Source organism: Ornithorhynchus anatinus, chromosome 3, assembly GCF_004115215.2.
Source record: "Ornithorhynchus anatinus isolate Pmale09 chromosome 3, mOrnAna1.pri.v4, whole genome shotgun sequence".
NCBI lineage: Eukaryota > Metazoa > Chordata > Mammalia > Monotremata > Ornithorhynchidae > Ornithorhynchus > Ornithorhynchus anatinus.
Window position 1 is genome coordinate 82657241 of NC_041730.1, and position 21248 is coordinate 82678488.

At 42.0% G+C, this 21248-nt stretch overlaps 1 protein-coding gene across 2 annotated transcripts in view; it reads left to right on the forward strand.

Moving 5' to 3' along the window:
* Nucleotides 1-21248, forward strand: part of GRID1 (glutamate ionotropic receptor delta type subunit 1) — an 842873-nt gene that overhangs the window by 638687 nt on the left and 182938 nt on the right. For both annotated transcript variants that reach the window (XM_029061433.1, XM_029061434.2), the window contains exon 5: nucleotides 480-533. In XM_029061433.1, coding sequence (XP_028917266.1) covers nucleotides 480-533 — 54 coding nt within the window. The remainder of the gene's footprint in view (nucleotides 1-479; nucleotides 534-21248) is intronic.

Below are 21248 nucleotides of genomic sequence, written 5' to 3' on the forward strand. Positions count from 1 at the left end.
AGGACTTTCCATAGGAATACAATATATACATTTTCAGAGTGGCTTTGCGTTGATGCGAGTAAGGTGCTGTGAATTCTTAGAGAAAGCTTTCAGAAGAGGATAGAACTTCAGCCATTCACCTCTTCCTCAATTGAGAGATCAGTCTCTTAGAGAAAAGAAGGGCTAGCTGAATTCTACAGTGCCTTACTTGTGTACCAATGCTCATATTTTGATGTCAGTTCTTGGAATCAAGGGACCATAAGCTTTTGTGTTCCCCTATAGCTTCCAAACAGGAGTGGACACTGGGTTTCTATGTCCACCACCTGTCTGGGTACCAGACGGTCAAAACAAAGCAATGGAACGAAGGGGAAAAGCTTTAGCACGAATCTGAGGGCTTTACGTCTTGAGAAAAATGCTCCACTTGGAAAACGTGTTTCTGGAAAAAATGCTTCTGGAAAACGCGTTGCTTATTTTCTCCCTCTTTTTCTTTCTTTCCACAGGCAGTGGAAACCAACCTGGCTTCAAAGGATAGTCACTGGGTCTTTGTTAATGAGGTAAGGAGAGTCACAAGAACAATTTTCAGCTTGGGTTAATGGCTTTTATCTCTAATTATTCCTCTAAACCCACCCATTTATGCATCACAGACCACAGTACATTCTTTGGTTTTGTTTCCTTAGGTATTTCAGACAAGAACATGAATTTACTGTGTACCAGAGCTGTATCATAAAAATTGCTACAGGCTCTCCAAAATCAAATTCGGGTCCATAGTGTAGATGTTTGTAATTGAATGTGAAGATATGTTTTTGGTCTACCTAATTCTCTAATTAAAGAAAGGGACATTAAATTCCGCAGATTAACCACATCAAAAAGCCAACTTGGAGGTTTAGAAGGAGAGAAGATATAGACGAAACCTCATCAATAACCCTTGGTGGGAAATTTTAAGCATGCACTCACTGCCAAACACTATGCTAAGTACTGGGGAAGATACAAGATAAATCAGATTAGACATAACCCACTAACATCAGACTTCAGAATTGCTTAACTCTAATCTTTTCATTGGTTATCACTAAGAAAGGGAAAATGCAGTGACAAGGCATAAATATTTCTTGTTCTCTCCCTCAGTCAGTCAGTGACATTTTTAAGCAACTTCCTCTGTGCAGAGCACTATACTCTGTGCAGAGCACTTCAGAGAAGCAGCATGGCTCAGTGGAAAGAGCCTGAGCTTGGGAGTCAGCGGTCATGGGTTCGAATCCCGGTTCTGCCACTTAGCTGTGTGACCTTGGGCAAGTCACTTAACTTCTCTGTGCCTCAGTTACCTCATCTGTAAAATGGGGATTAAGACTGTGAGCCTCACATGGGGCAACCTGATTACCCTGTATCTACCCCAGCACTTAGAACAGTGCTCTGCACATAGTAAGGGCTTCACAAATACCAACATTATTATTATTATTATTCTACTAAATGCTTGGCAGAGTACAATGCAGTAGAGATGATACACTTGTTCCCTGCCCACAGGAACCTTACAGACTAAGTCGTCTTATAGATTCTCATCTCTACTATACAGTTCTTGCCTTTTCTGCATAATCAATCAACAGTATTTATTGAGCACTTACTATGACAAGTAGTGGAGTGGCTTAGTGGAAAGAGCACGGGTTTGAGAGTCAGAGGTTGTGGGTTCTAATTCCGGCTCCACCACTTGTCAGTTGTGTGACCCTGGGCAAGTCACTTAACTTCTCTGGGCCTCAGTTACCTCATCTGTAAAATGGAGATTAAGACTGTGAGCCCCACGTGGGATAACCTGATAACCTTGTATCCCCCCAGTGCTTAGAACAGTGCTTGCCACAGTAGTAAGCACTTAACAAATACCAGCATTATTATTGTTATTATTATTATTATGTGCAGAGTACTGTACTAGTGCTTGGGAGAGTACATTACAGCAGAATTACCAGACACATTTCCTGCCCATAATGAGCTTTCAGTCTAGAGGGGGAGATGGACATTAATATGAATAAATAAGTAGTTTATAATAGATAATATATAATTTAAAGATATATGCATAAGTGACGTGGGGTTGGCCTGGGGCGAATATCAAATGTCCAAAGGTCATGGATCCAAGTGCATAGGTGATGCAGAAGGGAGAGAAAGCCAGGGAAAAGAGTGCTTAAGCAGGAAGGCATCTTGAAGGAGTTGAGACCTTAATAATGCTTTGAAGGTGAAGAAAATGGTGGACAGATGTACATGGAAGGGGAAGGAGTTACAGGCTAGGGGAAGGAAGTGGATAAGGGATAACTGAGATGATCTGAAGCCCCTAGAATAATTGACACATTCCAAGTCCTCCTATTTTGCAAAAATAAAACTTTATTATCTGGAATGCATTTTTTTTAATGCTGTAGTTTTCTGACCTAATTGTGAATTGCAAATATAGCGATTGCAGTCATTGTCTTATTTTAATGATTACCCAGGTAGTATGAAATAGCTGCTATTTCCATGTCCCACTTTTCACTTTTCCTACATCAATTCACATATTATTAGCTTTCTATTTTATCTACACCAGTGCAAGGCAGTTACAGTAACTATCCATCCACCTTATGGCACTTACAGTAACATTCTCTAATTAAAGAAAGGGACATTAAATTCCGCAGATTAACCACATCATAAAGCCACCTTGATCTTCCTGCCCTATGCTTAGTCAGCTTCTGTAGAAGACCAGAAGGAAAGCGTTGCATTCATTTGTAAACATGGAACACATAGCCTGTCACAATGCAGATGGCTCTTGGCTTTCAGTCTGGAGCATTTCTGGTGTTCCAACTCAGGTTGTTACAATTGAAAAATCCCATAAGACATTTGTAACAATTTGCCCCTTCCTCTCAATCCAAACTGATGCCACACCTATCTGAGCACTTGTTATATCCTGTCTTGACTACTGCATTAGCCTCCTCACTGATCTCCCTGCCTCCTGCCTCCCCAATCTCCAGTTCATATTTCACTCAGTTGATTTTTCTAAAAAAAAAAAAAAAAAGCTCAGTCTTCACCTCCCCTCTCCTCTCACATACCTCCAATTATTACCTATCCAACTCCTCATCAAACATAACCTCGTTACCATTATCTTTAAGGTTCACAATCAGTTCTCCCCCTACCTTACCTTACTGATCTCCTACTACATCCCTAACTGTGCATTTCTTTCCTTTGACACCAATCTACACACTTGGACCTTGATCGTGTTTTTCTTGCTGCCAACTCCTTCCCACATCCTCTCTCTTGCTTGGACCTCTCCCCTTACTCAACTCCAACTGACCACCACTCTCCCCATCTTTAAGGCCCAACTAAAATTGTAACTCCTCCAAGAGATCTTCCCTGACTAAGCCCTCACTTCTCCTATATGCTCTCCCTTCTGTCACTTATGCACATAGATCTGTACGCCTTAAGGACTTTGATTTTCACCCCACCCCCACAGCACTAATGTACTATTCAACTGTAACTTATTTTAATGTCTGTCTTCCTCTCTCACCTGTAAACTCCTTGTGGGTAGGGACCGTATCTACCTACTTTATTGTATTTTGCTCTCCTAAGTACTTAGTGTGGTGGTCTACACACAGTATGCACTCAATAAATACCATTGATTGATTGATTGACATCCAACAGTAAGCTGTAGTTTTATAACAGAAGCCTCTTTCTTTCCTAAATAATTTCGCTTGATGGTGACTGGTGATTATGCCAATGGAAGGTTTCCACTGAGATTTCATGATAGAAGAGATTTTAGCAATTAGCTCACCGGCCAACCTGCAAGTGTATGATTCTCAAAAACATGGAACAAATGATAATATAATGCTCTTTCAATGGCAGGCACTGAGGTACTAACAGGTACGCTCCCTACATGGAATTGAGTTAAAACATATAGTGAGGCAACTGCTTGAATCAGAATTTTTGTGTAATTTAAAAAAATGAAAATTTGATTCAGTTCCCAGACTTGCCCACATAAGAAAGTTGGAGCAGTCTTAAGTGGAGGTGAGAGCTAAGGATGAGGAGGAGCTGTGTGGAAGGAGGCTTGCTAAGGAAAATGGTCAGTGCCATGGGGGGGTGGGGCTATAAAGGTGATAACCAACTCTTCTCCATTTTCACAGAAAACCAAACCAGAGAAGAGAGGCTTAAATTAGAGTAGGAGGGATTTCAGTAAGAATCAAGGGGAAAAGTCTTGGTTATCAGGCTGATGAAACACTGTAATGGGCTACCTAAGGGAGTCTGTGGAACCTCCTGCTGCAGGTTTTGAAGATGAGAACAGACACTGCCTTCCTTCCCTGGATGGCTGAATCAATCCCTCCTGGGGGATGGGGACTAGACTAAATGACCTCCAGATCTAAGGTTCTAAGATGAATAATGCTGATTAGTGTCACTTAGGGCTTCAGCTTCCATGTAGAACAGTTACCAATCAATCAATGGTATTTATTGATTTTAGACTTTAAATTCCTTGTAGGCAGTGATTGCATCTACTAACTCTGTTTTATAGTACTTTTTCAAATGCTTAGTACAGAAAGTGTTCAATAAATACCACTGATTGGCTGTGCACTTACAGTATGCCCAACACTGTACTAAACACTAGAGAGTATGATTTATCATAATTGAAGTGGGAGGGAGTTCCAGACCAGAGGGAAAATGTGTGCAAGGATGTCAGCAGTGAGATCAAGGTACAGTGAGTAGGTTGGCACCAGAGGAGCAATGAGTGAAGGCTGGACTGTAGTAGGAAATCAGCAAAGCAAGGTAGGAAGGGGAGAGAATTGATCGAATGCTTTAAAACCGATGGAAGGGGTTTCTGTGTGACACAGAGGTAGATGGGCAACCATTGAAAAGAGGAGTGGAGAGATGTGGACTTCATTGCTTCTAGAAAAATGATCTGGACAGTAAAGTAAGGAGAGCAGTGGTGAGAGACAGAAGGCATGTTGGTCAGTGAGAAGGCTGATGCAGTAGTCAAAGCAGGGTATGATAAGTGCTTGGATATGCATAGGAGCAGTTTGGGTGGAGAGAAAAGGACAGATTTTAGCAGTGTCATAAAGGTAGAACCACAGGATTTGGTGACAGATTTAAAATGTGGGTTGAATGAGAGAGATGAGTCAAGACTACTGGCAGGGTTTCAGGCTTGTGATAGAGGGAGGAGATTGGTGTTGTCTGCAGTGGCGGGAAGGACGGAGGGAGGACAGGGTTTGAGTGGGAAGAGGAGTTTGACATAAACTTAAAGGTATGGAATTCAGTACCTTTTTGAGTGGTCAACCTCTTTTTTTCCTTTGGCTTGGCTTCATTTCAGTAGATATTTTTCTTCTGTGAACTAGGCAGAGATGCTTTTTATTTATTTGTGAATTAATGAATGTGCTTCCATCCATAATGCAAATTAATTTTTTTGGTGGCTGGGACTATCATCTTGAATATTATTTATACCTAGATATATTCTAAAAGCACTCGACACATTTTATATTATTCTACTACCACCATGGAACTCTGAGGAATTATCCTGCAAAAGCATTGTGGAATTTGGCCATATTTTTGTGCCTTTAAATGACCTTAGCATTACCATTTTATTTTAACATCCAGGATTTCAGTAGTGTAATCATTCTCTCCAGGTGCAAACTCATCTTCTGGAGCTGAATCACTATTTTCCTCTTACTTAAGAGGAACTTATCAAATAATAATGATAATACAATCATAATAATGAAAATATTATTGATTTTGATTTACTAGCAAAATCAAATTCTGAGCCAAGGGTGATTCAGTGAAAAATAATTTACTGTGTTTAATAACTTTGTTGGATGTTGTTGGATGAGTTAGACTTGAAGATGCCCTATTACCCCTTCCCTATGAACGTCAGAGAGAAGCGAAGTAGGGTGGTAAATGCACTCTATTCTGTTTTCTGCTTCCAGATTAGAGAATGTAATGAAGGATTTTTATTTGGAGGGAGGGAAAGAATATGCTTCTGAGCCAACTGGGAAAGTTTTCCAGCTCAAACTCTTTCAAGCATCATTAAAAGTCTTCAAAATATTATCAAAACCCTTGAGAACTGCAATATGCAGTTAATACTACTAATAATTATTATAGTACTTGTTAAGTGCTTACTATGTGCTAGACACTTTACTAAGCACTGGGGGGATACAAGCAAATAGAGTTGGACACAGTCCCTGTCACACATGGGGCTCTCAGTCTGAATCCTCATTTTACAGATGAGGGAGCTGAGGCACAGAGAAGTGAAGTGACTTGTCCAGGGTCACACAGAAGACAAGTGGTGGAACCCATGACCTTCTGACTCCCATGCTCGTGCTCCATCCACTATGCCATGCTGCTTCTTTGTAACTTTGCTCTTTTAACCCACACAAAAGACATGTAAATTATTGTACATTACTTTGGAGGTTCAGTACAGTTCTGTGGACTGTCTCAAGCCATAAATCTCAAGAAAATCCAAGATAGGTAGCTAGTTATGTACGTAAATCCAAGAAACTCTACAAAAACCACATCATTTCATTAGAAACACTGAACGTGTTGCTGTCATCAACCTTTGCCATCAGTAGTTGTCCCTTGGATCAAAAATGTGGGGGCGGCTGTTGAGACTGTAGCCATGAGTGTCGATGTCTGAGAGAGAATGTCTTGCATGCTTGAACACTTTGTTCATGAAATTCAGTGTGACACCCTCCTTGATCTCTTCTTTACAGACTGTAAACTCATTGTGGGCAGGAAATGTGTCCTGTTTATTGAATACTCTCCCAAGGGCTTAGTACAGTGCTCTGCACACAATAAGTGCTCAATAAATATGATTGAATGAATGAATGTGAGCATGACTCAGACACAAAGGGAGAAGAGGAAAAAGGTGTGCTGTAACATCAGAAGACATGCATTAATGGTGCTGGTTTAAGCTGAGCCATCCCCACCTCTTTCCTCATCCCCCTATGTCAACTGAACACACTCCATGATGGCTGATATAGAAGATAAGTGTAGCATCTAGTCAAAAAGCAGAATATCTCTAAGACCTCAATAGTATCAGACCCCACCATATCCCTACCCATGTGGTAAACAGGTGATACTCAGATAGTATGATATTCAGATTAGATAGTATGATACTCAGGGTGCACACTAGGGTAGTATGATACTCAAAAAACCCCCCACAAGAGCAACAGCAGCACCAAAAAAAAGAAGATATGGTCATCATTTACACCTCTGGAAAACAGCAGGATCATCACAGAGGGCAGTTATTTCAGGGGACAACACAACGTCACCAGAGTCTTACCTCTAAGCAAAATTGAAGCCCCATTACCAGCTGTTGTCAGCTACTGCTTTGTGGAGAAAGGATTACTCTAAAGCAAGGTGCATCCAGATCCCATGGTGTAGTGAATAAAGCATGGGCCTGGGAGTCAGAAGGTCATGGGTTCTAATCCTGGATCCACCACTTGTTTACTGTGTGACCTTGGGCAAGCCACCTAATTCTCTGTGCCTCAGTTAACTCATTAGTAAAATGAGGATTACAATTTTGAACCCTATATGGGACATGGGCTGTGTCCAACCTGATTACCTTGTATCTACCCCAGTGCTTAGAACAGTGCCTAGTGCATAGTAAGCACTTTACGAATACCATTAAAAGCAAAATTAGTAGAGCTCTGAAGATGGGGAGAGTGTGGTCTGTTGGATATGAAAGGAGAGGGAGGCCAGAAGGAGGATGTGGGCAAGAGGATGACAGTGAGAAAGAAGAGATCAAGTCATGGTGAGTATGGTTGGTATTAGAGAAGCAAAGTGTGTTCGTTGTGTTGTAATAGATGAGCAAGTTAAGGTAGGATGGGGAGAGCTGATTAAGTGACGTAGAGCTAATAATAAGAAGTTTCTACTTGAATTAGAAATGGATGGAGATTTTAGAGGAGTTGGGAATGTGGACTAAACTTTTTTGGATAAATGATCTGCACAGCAGAGTGAAGTATTGACTGGAGAGGGAAGAAGCGGGAAGCACAGAGGTCACTGAGGAGACCGATCAGTTGGTAATAGTTGAGCAATTAGGGTGTGCAGACCACTGTACTAAGCACTTGGGAAAATACAGTACAACTGAATTAGTAGAGGGAGATAGAAAAAAAAAATTATGAATAGGTACCTAAGTGCTTTGGGGATGAGGATGGGGCTTGAAGTGTTCAGATCTAAGTGCATTGGCTAACAGATGGGAGAGTGAGTAGTGGGGAAATAGGGGGCTTAATCAGGAAAAGCATCTTGGAGGAGATGTAATTTCAATAAGATTTAAAAGGTGGGGAGTGTGATGGTACGTTGTACATGGAGATAGAGGGAGTAACAGTTAAGAAGAAGGTAGTGGGAAAGGGTTTGGTGGGTGAGATAGACAAGCTTGAGGAACAGTGAGCAAGATGGTGCTATAGGAGAGAAGTGTGCAGACTAAACTGTAATAGGAAATCAGTGAGGTAAGGATTAAGTACTTTAAGCCAAAAATAAGACATTTTTGTTTCATATAGAGGTGGATGGACAACCCCTTGAGGTTCTTGAGTGGGGAGACTTGGACTGAATGTGTTTTAGAAAAATGATCTGGACAGCAGCATGTAGTATGGACTGGATTGGGGAGAGACAGGAGGCAGGGAGGTCAGCAAGGAGGCTGATGTAGCAATTAAGGTGGGATAGGATTAATGATTGGATTAACGTGATAGCAGTTTGGATGGAGAGGAATAGGCATGTTCTAGTGATGTCATGATCCTCCTCTCTCGCCCCGCTCCAGTCTATTCTTCACTCTGCTGCCCGGCTCATCTTCCTGCAGAAATGATCTGGGCATGTCACTCCCCTTCTTAAACAACTCCAGTGGTTGCCTATCAACCTCCGCTCCAAACAAAAACTCCTCACTCTAGACTTCAAGGCTCTACATCACCTTGCCCCTTCCTACCTCTCCTCCCTTCTCTCTTTCTACCGCCCACCCCGCACGCTCCGCTCCTCTGCTGCCCACCTCCTCACTGTCCCTCGATCTCGCCTATCCCGCCGTCGACCCCTGGGCCACGTCCTCCCGCATTCCTGGAACGCCCTCCCTCCTCACCTCCGCCAAACTGATTCTCTTCCCCTCTTCAAAACCCTACTTAAAACTCACCTCCACCAAGAGGACTGAGCTCCTCTTCTCCCTCTACTCCCTCTACCACCCCCCCTTCACCTCTCCGCAGCTAAATCCTCTTTTCCCCCCTTTCCCTCTGCTCCTCCCCCTCTCCCCATCCCCTCAGCACTGTACTCGTCCACTCAACTGTATATATTTATTACCCTATTTATTTTGTTAATGAAATGTACATCGCCTTGATTCTATTTAGTTGCCATTGTTTTTATGAGATGTTCTTCCCCTTGACTCTATTTATTGCCATTGTTCTTGTCTGTCCGTCTCCCCCGATTAGACTGTAAGCCCGTCAAACGGCAGGAACTGTCTCTATCTGTTGCCGGCTTGTTCATTCCAAGCGCTTAGTACAGTGCTCTGCACACAGTAAGCGCTCAATAAATACTATTGAATTGAATGAAAGGATTTGGTGACAAATTAAATATGTGGGTTAAATGAAAGAGATCAGTTGAGAATAATGCCAAAGATATGGATTTGTGAGACAAGGATGATGGTGGTGATGTCTGCAGTGATGGTAAAATCTCAGGGAGAGGAGGGTTCAGGGTTAAGATTAGGAATTCCATTTTGGACATCACTTCCATTATCGAGACATCCAAGAAGAGATGTCTAGAATGCAGGACTAAATATGAGACTACAGGGGGAGAGATTGGGGTAGGAGAGGTATTTTAGGAAATGATCACAGTGGAGGTGGTAGGTGAAGCCATGGGAGCAAAAGAGTTCAGTGGAAAGAGCACGGGCTTTGGAGTCAGAGGTCATGAGTTCGAATCCCGGCTCGGCCACTTGTCAGCTGTGTGACTTCGGGCAAGTCACTTCACTTGTCGGTGCCTCAGTTACCTCATCTATAAAATGAGGATTAAGACTGTGAGCCCCACGTGGGACAACCTGATTCTCCTGTGTCTACCCCAGCGCTTAGAACAGTGCTTGGCACATAGGCGCTTAACAAATACCAACATTATTAAGAGTTCTCTTAGAAAGTGACTGTAAATGAAGATTAGAAGGGGACCCAGAACAGAACCTTTAGTGACGCCTACAGTTAGATGGTGGGAGGCAGAGGAGGAGCCAACAAAAGAGACTGAGAAGGAGCAGCCAGAGAGATAGGAAGAGAACTAGGATAGGGTACTATAAGGGAAGCCAAGGTTAGATAGTATTTCCAGTATGTCTGCCCTACCATGTCAAAGGTAGCTGAGAGGTCAAGAAGGGTTAGGGTGAGATAGATGCTATTTAATTTGTCCAGAAGTTCACAAATGACCTCAGGGAGGTCAGTTTCTGTGGAGTGGAGGAAGCAGAAGCCAGATTGCAGATGTCAAGGATAGAATTGAAGAGAAAGTCGAGGCTGTGGGTGTAAACAACTTGCTCAAGTAATTTGGAAAGGAATAATTGGAGGGAAATAAGTTGATAATTGGAGGGCATCATAGAGTTGAGGGAGGCTTTTTTTTAGGATGGGTGACAGTTGGCATAATACATGGGCAACAGATTCTTTCCTTTTCTGCAATGTGCAAGGATCATGTTTGCTGACACTATTTTATTCTCCAAAGGACTTAGTACAGCACTCTCTGCAGACTAAGTGTTCAGTAAGTTCCACTAACTGACTGTGCTGCTTCCTCTGGTAAGGCATTAGGGTTTGATGAAAACGATGATAATGATATTTGTTAAGCACTTACTATGCACGGGACACTGTACTAAGCACCGGGGCAGATACAAGATAGTCTAATCTGTGACAGTCCCTGTCCCACATGGGGCTCAAAGCCTAAGGAAGAGGGACTACAGGTATGGAATCCCCATTTTACAGATGAAGAAACTGAGCCACAGATAAGTTAAGTGGCTTGTCAAGGTCACCCAGCAGGCACCTGGCAAAGCCAGAATTAGAACTCAGGTCCTCTCACTTCCAGACCCATGTTTTTTTTTAGTAGATCACTCTGCTTTCCCCTTATGGGATATTAAGTCCTTGCCATTGTTAGGTCAGATTGTACTACATACAAGATTAAATGCAAATGCCAGACTATATTTTGAGCAATAGGTCTGGGAACTCTAAAATACATTTTCAAGAAAATTGTTGTATATATGGTTCCTCCCCAAGCACCTCCTTCATTTTACTGGGATGGACATAATCTCTAAGATTCTGGACCAAAAACTTGAGTCTGTCACCAAAGATCCAAATTGCTAACTTGATTCCCAACGTTATTCAAGGAAGGATCGGTCAGATTAGAACAATCCATTACTCTTGTATGTGCTTTAGACCTCATGTTTTTAGACATGAGTCAATTGCACTAGCAAAATACATTGTCATTTTACAGAGTTTTGACAGAACGGTGCTCAGCAAATGGATCCTGACACTTTCTACACCTTAAAAATAGATTTAATTACAATCTGCGATGAACAAGCCTGAAAACGAAAAGTTTGCTTCCCTAGCTGACTGTGATTTTATCCGCTGCACTTCCATGAAATAGAATCCAGCTGATTCTGTCAAACCAGAATCCAATAAGATATCCGGGGAGGACTGTGGTATAACCTGTTTTTTTCCCCCACACTTTCTTTCCTCATCTAAATAATCACTGCCCAGAAAAACTTTGAGTTAAAGCTCAAAGTTGATTTCAATGATCTTCTCAGGGAGCAATCTAATAATAATAATATTGGTATTTGTTAAGTGCTTACTATGTACAGAGCACTGTTCTAAGCGCTGGGGTAGATACAGGGTAATCAGGTTGTCCCACATGAGGCTCACAGTTAATTCCCATTTTACAGATGAGGTAACTGAGGCACAGAGAAGTTAAGTGACTTGCCCACAGTCACACAGCTGAGAAGTGGCAGAGCCGGGAGTCAAACTCATGACCTCTTACTCCGAAGCCCAGGCTCTTTCCAGTGAGCCACATATTGTTTGCCTGTTGTAGCTATTTTGGTTTGTATTGATGATCAGTGCTGGAAGAAAGGTAGGATGGGCTGGAAGTCAGCTCAGGTTATACCCAGGAAAAGCCCAGAACCCCAACACTGGTTATGAAAATTTTGGGCAGCAGCAAAACTAAACTATCATCATTTTTTATGAGATTGCTTTGTACTTAGGAGCTGATAAAGGATTCCCAAGTGAAAATCACAGATTCCCAGAGGGAAAAAAACTTGGCACAAAATAGGGGCTCATTTAATGCCATTGATTTGTTGATTGATTGAGTGGCTATCCTTTCCGTAAAGCACTGCAAACAATTGTGTTCTGAGTGTAATTTCCAGAACTTCCAGGTTGGTGAGCTGCAACAGGGCATAGTGGATAAAGTGTGGGCCTGGGAGTCAGAAGGTCATGGGTTCTAATCCCAGATCTGCCACTTGTCTGCTGTGTGATCTTGGGCAAATCACTTAACTTTTCTGTGCTGACCTGCCTTTGCTCCTTTGTTAGTTTCTAAATTGTGGTGTTTTGGGGATTCCATTGTGTAGCTACTCTTCTCTTCGTATTGACACTCCCTTTCCAGATGACAATTACTTCCAACTTGGTAATCACCCTAAGACTGGATGCTTTCAGTGGGACTTCGGGCACTACTTCAGCATTGTCTCTGGAAAATATAGGCCGCTCCCAGCTGGCTTAGGTAGATGAAGAGCAATGCTAAGTCTGCAGGGGCTAGACAACTTCTGTCAAGTCGAATAACCTAACGCAGAGTCAACATGCTTCTTCTAACCCTAATGAATATACCTTGCTAGCCAGCTAATGATACAGGGATTTGCTCCTGGAACTTTGAATTCAATTCAGTAATGAAAGTACTGAGCTGCCCTGGTCTGAGATCATGTGCATGGGTGTCATTTTTTTTTGCCTTGCAAGACTGATTTTACAACTCTATGTATGCTTCCTTATTGACGGAAGGAAATGACAGCAATATGCTACATTTCCACATCCCATTACCAGCCTGCCTAGATCATGGATATTGTTCTGAGGTGGAAGCAAGCTAAGAGTGTCAGGCTGGAGGCAGAAAAGTTCCAAAATTTCTCTGAGAATCTGGAAGTTGTGCTGATTCCTGGGCTCTTGTGGCAAGACTATAGTTTGAGGTTCCAAAATCATTAGCCCCTTCTATTGGCCGATATCGTCACCGAAAGTTAGCTTTTCCCTATGCAGAATTAGGCAAAAAATAAGATTTTCTAGTGGAAAATTCCTTTCAACAAATAAACCCAGCATCCTGCCGACTCAGAGGGTACAGTGGCTCTAGAAATGTTCTCAGGGGAGTGATTTGTTCAGGCCTTGCTTACTCCCAGGAAGAAGCCAGAATATCTGATAAACCATTAAGAAGAGAAAGGGTTCCCCAAGAATCATTAGATAGAAAATAGAAACCGTAGGGGAAGTTTCTTCAGCCCTAATGGGTGGTTTCTGGCTGGTCCATTTTCTAACCAAACTGTTCATCAGGGTGCTGCTGACTTTGTTAACTCTATTTCTGAGTACGAATATTTTGTTGGACTGCTTAATATAGAAGATGATCAACATAAATGCAGACCTCTAAATACCCTGGGGATCAGTTTATTACAGACACAAATCTAAGTTTGCAGTAATAAAATTAGAAATGAATGATTCAGTCCTGGTAGCTAGCTGGTAGCATAGCTACCCTGTCACTGTTACCCTTTCCTAGAGTAACAAATCAGTAATCCTATCCATAGTTAGGGAGTCAAAGAAAGAACAATGATGCTAGAAGATACCTGGATAAATATGGTGTGAAGGAACTCTGAGTTATAGTGATGGACTCTTCCCTAGGGAAATCTCTAGGTTGAAGTGCCAAACTGAACAGTAAGTAGACAGAGAATAGGCCCTAATATTCTTAGATATGTGGGAGCATCACCTTATCATAGTTGACATTTGATAGCAAATCAGGGAGAGGTGATTTTATGGTCATCTAAGAATCCAGGAATCCTTTTTGTTCAAATGTGCCAGTTTCTAGTGTAAGGCCCCTTCAGTCACCAGTCAGTCATCAGGTATGATTGTGTGTAAGCTCTATGTGGGCGAGGAATGTGGCTACCAACTCTCTTGTATTTTAATTTCCCAGATACTTAGTCTGGTGCTTTGCATATAGTAAGCACGCAATAAATACCACTGATTATTTGATTGAAAGCCATAGGTATATTGCTCTGTGCTAACCTGAGAGACCTAGTAAATAACTGTTACAGTCTAATGGCCAATGAAGTTGCATATATATGTGTATATATACACATATACATATATATGTAGCATATTCATTTAATCGTATTAAGCGCTTACTGTGTGCAAAACACTGTATTAAGTGCTTGGATAGTACAATACAGCAATAAAGAGAGGCAGTACGATCTATTACATATATTGGGTATATCTATTTTTCGATAGATTTATCAAAATATCCATCCTATCTAAAGGTATATCAATGTGTAGATATGTGTTTATACTTCTAATTTTTATATATCTATATCTAGCTATGTGAATATGTTTATATAGTATTAGAAGAAGAGTGAATTGTGTTTGTGAGTTGAATGTGTCAGGTTAAGTGGGGAAAGGTCTTTGGTGGGGCAGGATCTTGAACTGCAATTTAAAAGAAGGAGGGGTCTGAATCTGGTCTGTAGGATAATTTGCAAAATGCTCTTTCCTCGGTTATTTGCTACTCTCATTTTATATGCTTTTTAATTCCAGTAACACTCCCACAGGGGCATTTGTTCCTTTAAAATGCCTGCTCTGCTGGATAAATCCCTCCCCTGACCTCAACTAAAAGGATTAAACCCAACTCTCATTTTCTTGACTTCGCTGGACTCCCAGCAGAGTTTCCGAACTTGAGGGCAACTCATCTGTGTTGGGGATTCAGACATTTTTAAAACCAAACCAGCCTATCTGGGTTGGTAGTCTCATCCTTCCCAAACACATTTCTTGGTTTAAAATGATTTAGCTGCTCTGGACCAATCTCTCTCCCATCTACTTGCTTCCCTCTCCATTGAGCAGAAGAGAAGAACTGAGAGCTGAGGGAGAGAAAGGAGATAGGTGGGGAGGTGGGAAGTCCATCCAGTAGTGGTACTTACCAGCTTCAACTTCAGATTGGCCCCTAACAGGGCTGAGAGAGCTTCAGTAGGATGAAACACCTACATGGCTTAGTGGGAAGAGAATGGGCCTGGGAGCTGGAGGGCTGGGATCTAACCCCAGCTTTGCTTTTTGATTGCTGTGTGACTTTGGGCAAGACACTGAACTTCTCTGTGCCTCAGTTTCCTCATTGGAAAATGGGGATTCAAAACCTGTTCTCCCTCCTGCTTAAACTGTGAGCCTCCTGTGGGTTAGCGACTGTGTCCAATCAAATTAATTTTATCTATTCCAGCTTTTAGAAGAGTACTGGTCACATAGTAATTACTTATCAAATACCAAGATAAATAAAATAAATAATCCAGGAGGTTAGTGTCAATCTAACAAACTGGATGAAAGCAGAAGGGCAGGGGAAGAAGAGTGGCATCTCTAGGAGAAGAAGCGTGGCTCAGTGGAAAGAGCATGGGCTCTGGAGTCAGGGCTCATGAGTTCGAATCCCAGCTCTGCCACTTGTCGGCTGTGTGACTGTGGGCAAGTCACTTAACTTCTCCGTGCCTCAGTTCCCTCATCTGTAAAATGGGGATTAAGACTGTGAGCCCCACGTGGGACAACCTGATTCCCCTATGTCTACCCCAGCGCTTAGAACAGTGCTCGGCACATAGTAAGCGCTTAACAAATACCAACATTATTATTATTATTATTATTAGGAGAGCCTTTCTGGAGATGGCATGCCAGTTCAATAGTTGGTCCAGGTTTTAGCAATACCCTGGGCTGGATGATTGATGTTGGAGCTTTAGCTTAATTCTACAAATTCATTACTGAGAGCCCAGATGGTTCTGTGAAACCAAACAATTTTGGCTCCTTTTCCTGTGATTTTCTTCATCCAGGCTGCTCCCAGAGATGGTGTCGCAATTGCCTTAAATGTAGCCGAGACTATGCACTTTGGTGTCGATGTCCAGGAAGGGGCATTTTTTCCACTTAGACTATACTTAGGTATTTCTTTGGAGTCCAAATGCTTGACAAAGCATTATGAAGTCCACTTTTCTCCTAACTTTGTATCTAGGGTACTCTGCCTTAATATATGATCAGTGGAAATCATGTTAGCTTTTATCTGCTGAGTGGCTTGTGTCTAAATCAATCAAAGGTATTCATTGAAAGTTTATTCTGTGCAGAACACTATATGAAGCACCTGGGAGAGTACAATACAGTAGAATTGGCAAACACTTTCCCTACCCAAATGATCTTACAGTCTAAATCTTCTAATCATTAATTTGTAAATTGTTGATGCTACTGATGGGAAGATTTCATCCACATGAGCAGGCATGGTTCTAAATTCTAATACATGACTGATACTCTCTGACCCTTCTTTCATTAGTAACCAGTGACAGTGGTTTCCTGGGGTTCTACAATAGTACTTATTGGGCACATACTGTGTACAGAGTATGTACTGAGCACTTACGAGAGTGGAAGAAAAAACCCCAAATCCAAAGATATGGGAGCTTAACATCTATTCTGTATTAATATGAAAAGTCACATTTCCCATGTCTGGGGAAACTAAGCTGGACAGGACCTCTAGCCAAGTAAATGCCTGCTCCCAATCAAGACATTTCAGGAACAAGAAGTGATATTGAAGAATTACTACGTGGTGCCAGGAAAGTATACTTAAGGTGCCTTCATTGAATTCAGAAGTAATAATAATAATAATGATGGTATTTGTTAAATGTTTACAATATGCCAGACACTGTTCTAAGCACTAGGATAGATACAAGCCCATGTGGGGCTCACAGTCTTAATCCCCATTTTACAGATGAGAAACTGAGTCACAGAGAAGTTTAGTGACTTGCCCAAAGTCACACAGCTGACAATTGGAGGAGCTGGGATCAGAATCTACCACCTCTGACTCCTAAGCCCGTGCTCGTTCCACTAAGCCACGCAGCTTCACATTTTAGCAATTGCAGCTGCACACATCAATCCATTTGAGCACCATCACCTTTCATTTTAACCCTTCCTTAAACTTTGCTCTCTAGTTGAGCTTCAAATTTCCTACCCTACTTGCTAGTCCCTGGGCTGATAGGTTCTCTTACTGAGAGGTTCCTGAAGATAGTAGCGGGCCACCCAGGACAGGAGGCAATCCTAGGCCCTTCCATCCCCTCCCATTGGCAGGTGCCATCCAGTCCTTGGGCCACTCAAGGCCTACTGGGGAGGGGAAGGGGACACGTCACGATGGCAGCTCTCTGAGACAAGTCTGAACTCCCTTTTCCTCTGCCTCAAAGATGAAGAGGGTATGGAAACCCTCCACTTCAGAGACCAAAGGTGCTACACCCTCTTTATCCGAGAAAGAAGTATGAGATAGCACCACTCCATCTGCAGCAGAGAGCTGGAGCCAACAGGTAGCAGGCTGGGTTCCCCTGGGGCCTCTACTCATTTTGAGGGGGCACTTATGTGCTCACCCTATGGACCCCATTACTCAAGCTTTAATTCCTGTAACTATGTTTGTTTCCTAGAGAAGCAGCATGGCCTAGTGGAAAGACCATGGTCCTGAATGTTGGTTTCTAATCCTGCCTCTGCGCTTGTCTGCTGGGTTACTTTGGACAAACCACTTAACTTCTCTTTGCCTCAGTTTACTCATTTGTAAAATGGGAACCCAAAGCCTGTTCTTCCTCCTACTTCTCTCCAATGACTCCAACTACCACCTCTATGTGGACAATTCCACAGCCCTTATCTCTCTCCCTTGCTGCTGTCTCTCCCTTTCTCCTGCCTTCAAAAGATCTCTACTTGGAAGTCCTGCTAATGCCTCAATTTTAGCATGCCCAAAACATGTTATCTTATTTGATCTTATCCTTATTTTTCGACCCAGTCCTTGTCTTCCCCCTGATTCCCCCATCAAAGTAGACAGCACCAGCACCTCCATCCTTTCTTTCTCACAAGCCTGTAACCTTGGAGTTATCCTTGACTCCTCTCTCATTCAACACACATATTCAATCTATCACTAAATTCTACCAGTTCAAATTTGACAGCAGTGCTAAAATCCACCCTTTTCTCTCCATTCAATCTGCTACCATATTAATCCAAGCACTTACTCTATCCCACCTTGATTGCTGTATCAGTCTCCTTACTGACCTTCCTGCCTCCTGTTTCTCCCCACTCCTGTCTATACTTCACATTGCTGCCTGGATCACCTTTCTACAAAAGCATTTAATCCATGTCTCCCCACTCCTCAAGACCCTCCAGTGGTTCATTCATTCATTCATTCATTCATTCATTCAATCCTATTTATTGAGCGCTTACTGTGTGCAGAACACTGTACTAAGTGTTGGGGAAAGTACAGTACAACAGTAAACAGTGACATTCCCTGGCCACAAGAGCTTACAGTGTAGAACTATCCACCTGTGCATCAAACTGAAACTTCTTACCATCAGCTTTAAAACATTCAATCACCTTTCCCCCTTCTACCCACACACTTCAGTCCTCTAATGCCAACCTACTCACTGTAGCTCGATCTTGTCTCTCTTGCTGCCGACATCCTGCCTCTGGCCTGGAACTCCCTCCCTCTTCAATCCCACTGACAATTATTGTCCCCAACTTCAAAGCCTAATTGAAGGCCCACCTCCTCCAAGAGGCCTTCCCTGACCAAGCCCTCCTTTCCTCTTTTCCCACTCCCTTCTCCATCACCCTGATTTGCTCCATTTATGCATCCCTCCCTCAGCCCCATAGTACTTACATACATATCTGTAATTTAATTATTTAAACTAATGCCTGTCTCTCCCTCTAGACGGTGAGTTCACTGTGGGCGGGAAGCATGTCTATCAGTCAGTCAATTGTGTTTATTGACTACTTACTATATGCAGAGCACTGTACTAAACACCTGGGAGAGTACAATCTAACAATATAACCGGCATATTCCCTGCCCACAGTGATCTTACAGTCTAGAAGGGGAGGAAGACATCAAAATTAATAAAAATTAGTAAGTATAGAAATGTACGTAAGTGCTGTGGGGCTGGGATGCGGGATGAATATAAAGAGAGTGAGGTCGAAGGGAGTGGAGAAAAAGCAGAGATGGCTTAATCAGGGAAGGCCTTTTGGCGGAGATGTGCCTTCAATAAGGCTTTGAAGGTGGGGAGAGTAACTGTCTTGGATTTGAAGAGAGAAGGCGTTCCAAGCCGGAGGCAGGATGTGGGCCAGAGGTCAGTGGTGAGATAGATGAGATGGACAGTTAGAAGGTTAGCGCTGGTGTGTTGAGTGAAGTGTGTTGGCTGGTTTGTTGTGGGAGAGGAGCCAGGGGAGGGAGAAGGGGCAAGGTGATTGAATGCTTTAAAGCAGTCAATAGAAGTTCTAGTGTTCCAACACTTAGTATGGCACTTGCCCCATAGTAAGTGCTTAATAATAATAATAATAATGATAATAATAGTAACAATAAGTGTCTGTAGTTGACCAGGAGAGAGCCAATGATGTTCCAAAGGCCCTCACTCTTTCTCAGAAAGAAGTTGGGGAATCTTCCCATTGTGCCAGGGAACAGATGTATTAATTCTTGTTAGTGTGAAGAGAAGTTATTGGGCCCCCATACTATTTTTAGTGCTAAATACCATAGACAATGGGAAAGTTGAAGAGCAAAACAGGGAAGAGGAAATTATTGCATTTTTTAAATAATACAATATCAAAAGCATTATGTTTATAGAAACCCCTTTCTCCCTCCTCTGGTAAATACACACAGAAGTTTTCAAAGGTTAATGATGTCTGAACAATTTTATTTTATAGAAGCTTTCAGCTATGTGCCCAAGAGTCCATGCCATCTTGAACCTCATGGCCCCACAGTTTCATCTTCATGTTTTCTATGGTATAAACTTTCTGGAAATATTCTTAGGTCTTTAAATTATAAATGCAATTAAGAATCGTAATTTCCTGTAATTTCCTCTAGGGAGAAAAAAGATGAGGTGTTAATATGAAACCCAACCATCTAATTTTGCAAGTGGTGGAGAGAGTTGAGTACAAATAAAAGTAGATTTAAATATTCCCCAGAGCAAAGCAGCTAGGTATTCCAAACAAAATAATTAAAGTTGTTTGTAACAAGTGAGGAAATAAATGCCATGAGTGATCAGTTCTTTTTATGTTTATTTTACATCTGAATCTCAGTTTGGAGAAAGAGCAAAGCTCAATTTAAAGGGCCTAACTGCTCTTTCATTTTAATGCAGCAAAATAAGAGCAAAGAGCTTAAATGACAGAAGTGGGGATTTAGGTTAGAGGAAGTACTTCTAGTGGAAAGGACTGCAAGATATTGAAAAGGATTCCCAAGGGAGCTTATGAAATTTCTGTCCCTGAGTGTGCAGAGAAAAAATAGTGTAAATCATAAACACCATAAAACCTTTAGTAATTTAAAGGGGATTTATGGTCTAATAGCAATGGCAAAAACAACAATGAATGAATAGAAAGTGCATCCCATATTTTACACCGAACAGTAAAGCAAAATATTGTGGTTTTGGCAAAGGTATCAATCAATCAATTATATTTATTGAGCCCTTACTGTATACAGAGTACTGTAATAAGCACTTGGGAAAGTATAGTATGTCAGAGTGGGTAGACACATTTCCGGCCCACAGTGAGTTTACAGTCTGGAGGGGAGGCAGGGAATTACAGAGAAGTATTGTAATAACAGATATGTACATGAGAACTGAAGGGCTGAGGATGGGTGAATAAAGGGTATAAATTCAAGTGCAAAAGCAAAGCAGAAAGGAGTGGGAGAAGATGAAAACAGGGCTTAGTCATAGAGATGTACTTTAAAAAAGGCTTTAAAGATGAGGAGAGTGTCACATATGAAGGGGAGAAATTTCAAGGTGGTGGATAGGAGTTGGGGGTGAAATAGACAAAATTGAGGTATAGTGAGGAGGTGAGGAGTGAAGTTTGAAGGCTGGATTAAGGTAGGAAAGCAGAGAGGTAAGGTAGATGGGGACAAGGTGATTGAATGCTTTAAAGCCAGTGGTAAGGAAATTCTGGTACTGATTTGATACCCACCTGGTGCCAATACAATGTGGTAAGTTTTGGGGAAAGTATAATAGAAGCAGAAAGAGCTCTCACATTCTGTTTCCACAAGGAATTTATACTCTAATGGATAAGTTAAAGTTTCTTCACCAAGGGCGCATGCTGGAAGAGTGGTTGAGACTCCCAGCTTGGTTC